Source organism: Megalobrama amblycephala, linkage group LG6 (assembly GCF_018812025.1).
Source record: "Megalobrama amblycephala isolate DHTTF-2021 linkage group LG6, ASM1881202v1, whole genome shotgun sequence".
Classification (NCBI taxonomy): Eukaryota; Metazoa; Chordata; class Actinopteri; order Cypriniformes; family Xenocyprididae; genus Megalobrama; species Megalobrama amblycephala.
In genome coordinates this window covers 123,498-129,497 of record NC_063049.1, presented here as the reverse complement: position 1 = coordinate 129,497, position 6,000 = coordinate 123,498, and the positions used below count along the sequence as shown (strand labels likewise).

Sequence of the window (6,000 nt, the reverse complement as noted above, 5' to 3'; positions counted from 1 at the left end):
AATAAATTCCAGGTTATTGTTATTTTTCTTTGGACTGGGTGTTTTTGAAATATCAGCAGCCTTCAAATGATAATAACCTCAATAATATAAGGATAACTTGTGTTAATGGTTCTTATGTTTTGTATATGTTATGTATAAATAAACGCACGGAATGTTTAATATAGGCCATAGATACAATATGCTAGAGATGTAAAAATCGTCTTTTAAACAAACATTGTTGTCATATGCTGCCTCATGTCCTCCAATAACTTTCGCTTTCGTTCTCTGAAGTGGAAAACCAGTCGGTCGGGTTGAGTCGTGCAGTACAGAGGTCGACAGCTCACACTTCACAGCTCTCTTCTCGGTAAGTACAAGATTAAAAGGTAGCTGTGTGCTCTTATTTGCTCTTTAATGTGTCGATGTTACTGTCGAGCGACATACTGTACGTGAAACCCTGAACTGCGCTGTAAATATAAGAACCGTCATTATGAACATCGACAGTCCTGACGTCTTCAGACTAAAGTATAAAAAGCTTAATGTGAGCAGATATGTGTGAAGATGGACATTCATCTTCAAGACCTATCGAATTGTAACGAAATGTCTAAAAGTGTGTGTGTGTGTGTGTGTGTGTGTGTGTGTGTCTGTGTGTATGTGTTCACGAAAAGAAAATGAAACTTGAACTCATTTCTTCAATCGCTTTAGTCTTGAAGACAACATATAAAACTACATATAACGATAGGCTACTGACAAATTGAGCATTCGACAACAATGCGAAGTACAATTTAAAATTGACACTTATACTTTGTTTAAAGGTAGACTATCTGATGTTCGCCATATTTTTTTCCTCTCTCTGTTGTTGGTGTTCACTAAGATTTCAAACTACCGGTCTGTCTTATACATTTGAACTACAATTTGCAAAAGTATTTGGACTATTTACAATTTGTTTGTAAACTAAAAAACAAACACTCATTTTTTTATTATCATATTTATTTGATCAAAGGCAAAGTTTGGTTTCAGTTGCTGTTTGGAGATTCTCTCGCAGTCATGTCACATGGACAGGAGCAGACAGTGGACGAGCCAATGGAAATTGTCGAAAATGTGAGTCATGGTATTTATTTATCAATAATATGTAATTATTTATAACCTATATCAGTATAATAATGCCACCTAATGCTAAGGGGATTTATCCATTTAGAAAGTGGGTTTTCAGTTAAAGTAAATGAGATTATAAAGCTCTAAACTCTAATCTAGTTTTCTTTTCTAGTGGCATAACTTTGTTTTAAAAAGTGGGTGGGACAGGAGTGTATGTGTGTGTGTTTCATCCTTACAACTACTATAATACAATATATTGCTAGTCTCAAGAATATTTAGTAAATATTCACTAATATCAAAGTCCCTTTAAGACGAGTCATTTCAGTCGGTGGCCATCTTTGTAATTCCTCTCGGGCATTCAAGTGCAGCTCCTATCTCTTTAAATGGGGAAACATCACATTCTCCAAAGCTGTTTGCCAAGCTCTCGATTAAATTCCATATTTGAAATCACCAATGAAATCTGACAACAACTGTCTCATAAATTTTGTTTCTAAACTGTTTTTCAGGCTGGATCAAACTAATGCGCATACACAGTCCTAAGTGCGTGTCTCTTGTGTCTCATTTCGGTTTCTATAGGAACCGAAGCTTCTAACGGCCAAAATTAACAGATAACAATATAACCTTATACAATTCGCGCACTACATGGATGAGTATATAGTGCATAGGTACATAGCGTATAAGTGCATAGCATATACGTGCATACTAGTGTATAGTGCATCGTTTGGGACGCAACTAATGACTTTACCAATCGGCGCATGCACATGATTTATAAAGTGAATGAATAAATTAGTAAATCGTGCACACGATTTTTTTTCCCTGCATGTCATGCTGGGGCTCCTTATAAAAATCACTCTCAATATTAAAGAATAGCAGGGTTCACACCAAAACTATAACACAGAGAATCACTTTCAGAATGATTTTATCCAGCTGATGAGCGATAAAAACTCTGACAGCCAATCAGAATCCATCCTGCTATACCGAGCTCAAGCATTTAAAGGGTTAGTTCACCCAAAACTGAAATTTCTGTTGTTAATTACTCACCCTTTGTTCATCTTCTGAACACAAATTAAGATATTTTTGATGAAATCTTAGAGGTATTTTATCTCCCATTATAAAGCAATGAAATTACCACATTCAAGGTCCAGAGAAGTAGTAAAACATGGTTAAAATAGTCATGTGACTGCAGTGGTTCAACCTTCATGATATGAAGCGACAAGAATACTTTTTGTGAGCAAAAACAAAACAAAAATAACAACTTTATTCATCAATTTCCTCTCTTATATTAATATTAGGGGATTCAGCAAGGTTCCTCTCCATCAAGCACTGATGATGATCCAATGTCGGACTGGACTCACATTCAAAATGATCCGGTGTGTACCAGTGACATGTACAACTGCAAAGCACAAATGTTAAAATGAAAAAAATAAAATAAAATAATAATAATAATAAAATTATATATTTAAACTAAATCACAAACTGAGATATTCAAGATATCAGTGGCCTAGTCATTAAACAACCCACCATTAATCCAAAATGGGACATGATCATGAGGTTGACGCTAATCTAGCTTGGAGCTGATTATGTTCTCACTTTTTTTCTATCATTTATTCTTCAAATCATTGAGAAATATTTTTAGTCCACAAGCTCATGATGACATGTTTGGGTTGTAATCTCAATCACACACCTGCAGTTCAAACTGTAGCAGTAACTGGGTTTTTATTTCCCAGGGAATGCAAGAACTGATCAAATGTGTTCTTTTAATGCAGACGTTGCTCTAGATGAGAGTGTCTGTCAAATGCAAAAATCTAAAAGTCAATAATAAAAACTTTGATTCAAACAAAAATAATCAATACAATTTGTTGATTGTATTGAGCCATTTGTTGAAGTATAACTTGAGCAATGTGAATTTTACTAAAAATAGGATTTAAAATATAAATTGCATTTCAATTTTAAAATGTATTATTTAAAATATTTTTTTGAATGGTGTTTTTTTTTCTGAATGTTAGGACTTATATACAAGCACTGGAAATCAAGGCTCACCTTCATTTGAAATGAAGCGTCTAAACTTCACATCACACAGATCAGGCTCACAGCAAAATGAGGTACTGACTAAAGAGAAGATATTGTCCTGTAGATAACGATTCCCATTAAATAGCAAAATATATTCATGACCAGTGTTGGGGGTAATGCATTACAAGTAACTTGAGGTACATAATCAGATTACTGATTTCAAGTAACTAGTAAAGTAAATGCATTACATTTAAATTTATAACAAAATATTTGAGTTACTTTTTAAAGTAAGCAATGCAAGTTACTTTGTTTTCCCATGTACTGACTGACAGCTATGTTGTCTGTCCTCATGTTGAGAGGAATTGGGAGTAAACATGATGGTTATTCTAGACTAATTCTAGACTAAATGTTAGCATACATTTATTTATGTACTTCTCATTCATATATTCTGTTTGAACTGCCTCTACTGTACAGGCATGAATTTGCATTTCCTTCAACCTGAAGCTTATTCATTTCACTTTTGATGTGAAAGGGCTGTTACATTTGCCAAAAATAGAATTTTTTGTTGTTGTTGTTGTTATAAAAACAAACAAACAGGCCATGCCATATGAAAAAAAGTAACGCAAAAGTAACCTAACACATTACTTTCTATAAAAAGTAACTCAGTAACATAATTAGTTACTTTTTTAGAGAGTAACGCAATATTGTAATGCATTACTTTTAAAAGTAACTTTTCCCCACACTGTTCTTGACATATTAAGAATGGTTGTTGATTGTATGTACATAAATTAGGTCTAAATTAGGTCTGTATTTTTTAAAGAACATTGCTGTATTTGCAGTTCACAAGCTCATGATGAGGTTTGAGTCGTAATCTCATTTGTCTCTCTCCACACACCTGTAGTTCAAACAGTAGCAGTCATGGGTTTGATTCCCAGGGAATGCAAAAACTGATAAAATGTGTTCCTTTAATGCAGATGTTTAATTCTTGTTGATTCCAAAGTATCAAAGTATTACTACATAGTCTCACTTGAGCAATGTGAATTTTACTAAAAATAGGATTTAAAATATAAATTTAATAAATACATTTATAAATAAATAATAAATTTGTATAAATTACACTTTGAGTTTAAAATGTATTATTTAAATTATTTTTTGAATGATGTGGTTTTTTCCCTGAATGTTAGGACTTGCATACAGCAGGTGCTGGAGGTCATGACTTTAGACCAGCTCAAAACTTTCCATTGGCTGGAGCACACAGTTCAGGCTCACAGCAAAATGAGGTACTGACTAAAGAACAGAAATTAGCCTGTAGATAATGAGTCCCATTAAATAGCAAAATACATTCATGACATATTAAGAATGGTTGTTGATTGTACGTATACTGTATAAATTAGGTCTAAATTAGGTCAGAGCATTGCTGTATTTGCAGTTCACAAGCTCATGATGAGGTTTGAGTCGTAATCTTATTTGTCTCTCTCCACACACCTGTAGTTCAAACAGTAGCAGTCATGGGTTTGAATCCCAGGGAATGCAAAAACTGATAAAATGTGTTCCTTTAATGCAGATGTTTAATTCTTGTTGATTCCATATCAAAGTACCAAAGTATTACTTGTTGAAACTTGTTGATTCCATAGTCTCATTTGAGCAATGTGAATTTTACTAAAAATAGGATTTAAAATATATATATTACATTTTAAGTTTAAAATGTATTATTTAAATTATTTTTTGAATGATGTGGTTTTTTCCCTGAATGTTAGGACTTGCATACAGCAGGTGCTGGAGGTCATGACTTTAGACCAGCTCAAAACTTTCCATTGGCTGGAGCACACAGTTCAGGCTCACAGCAAAATGAGGTACTGACTAAAGAACAGAAATTGGCCTGTAGATAATGAGTCCCATTAAATAGCAAAATACATTCATGACATATTAAGAATGGTTGTTAGTTTGTGGCAGTCAATAAGAACACATTACTGTGGCTACTATTGACTGTATCGATATGGATAAAAACAGGAAATATTTTTTCTTGATTCATCAGGCCCTACTTGTTCAGCTGATGCAAAACAATCAGCTTTTTAATGATCAGGTGAGTACCAGACACCCAACTGAAATAAATAGTTTAATAAATCACCTCACACATGTTTTAGTAAAATGTATAAGAAAGAAAACGTATTAAATGAAATTTGTATGAAGTCATTCTTAAAAAGATTAACTTCCCTCAGGGAATCAGTGGCCATGTAATCACTGAACAACCCATTGGCTCCAGTGGACAACACCTTTCCACGGTGGGACATGATCACCCGGTAAATACTGGTGTACATTTGCTCATTTAGGACATGGATTGGGCTTAATTAGCCTATGTTTCCACTTTTGTTTTCTATTATTTATGACTCAAATAATATGACTAAATCATATGAAATGGACTGTATTTTAACAGTATTTAAAAAAAAAAAAAGAATAAATATCTATACATCAAAAGTAATTGTAAAATTTCTTTAGGATAAATTATTTTAACCCTCATCTTTATGGGCCAGTTGTTCAAAAGTAATCTGATTGGATTTCGGCTATCGGATTGGATGAAATCTTGAAAATGGGTTGTTCAAAAGGAAAAAAGGATTCTGAAATTAGATTAGATCACAAAATCCAATCTTAGTTTTGATCTGGATGAAATCATCAGTTTGTGTTGTTCAAAACTTTTTGGTATGACTGGGATAATTTGATCCAAAAAATTAGGATTATACTGATCCCATCAGAAGGGTGGATTTCAGGGACAAATGTAATAAAACTTTAAAACTCGTCAAAAATACAACATTTTTATCATGTAATATAAATACACACATTTTATTTATTATGCTCTTGATTAGTTTAACTGTTAAAGTAACAAATTAGAAGTAGACATTAGGCTACATATTTAGTCTTTTG

At 33.1% G+C, this 6,000-nt stretch overlaps 1 protein-coding gene across 7 annotated transcripts in view; it reads left to right on the top strand.

The window, feature by feature from the left end:
* Positions 1 to 208: 208 nt before the first annotated feature.
* LOC125269546 (E3 ubiquitin-protein ligase DTX3L-like) overlaps positions 209 to 6,000 on the top strand; it is a 29,810-nt gene continuing 24,018 nt past the window's right edge. For 3 of the 7 annotated variants that reach the window (XM_048192434.1, XM_048192433.1, XM_048192431.1), the window contains exons 1-8: positions 209 to 343; positions 980 to 1,077; positions 2,364 to 2,441; positions 3,078 to 3,173; positions 4,266 to 4,361; positions 4,839 to 4,934; positions 5,117 to 5,164; positions 5,301 to 5,381. In XM_048192434.1, the coding sequence (XP_048048391.1) occupies positions 1,024 to 1,077; positions 2,364 to 2,441; positions 3,078 to 3,173; positions 4,266 to 4,361; positions 4,839 to 4,934; positions 5,117 to 5,164; positions 5,301 to 5,381 (549 nt within the window). In that variant the 5' untranslated portion in view covers positions 209 to 343; positions 980 to 1,023. The remainder of the gene's footprint in view (positions 344 to 979; positions 1,078 to 2,363; positions 2,442 to 3,077; positions 3,174 to 4,265; positions 4,362 to 4,838; positions 4,935 to 5,116; positions 5,165 to 5,300; positions 5,382 to 6,000) is intronic. The other 4 variants (XM_048192432.1, XM_048192435.1, XM_048192436.1 and 1 more) reach the window with 4 other exon arrangements.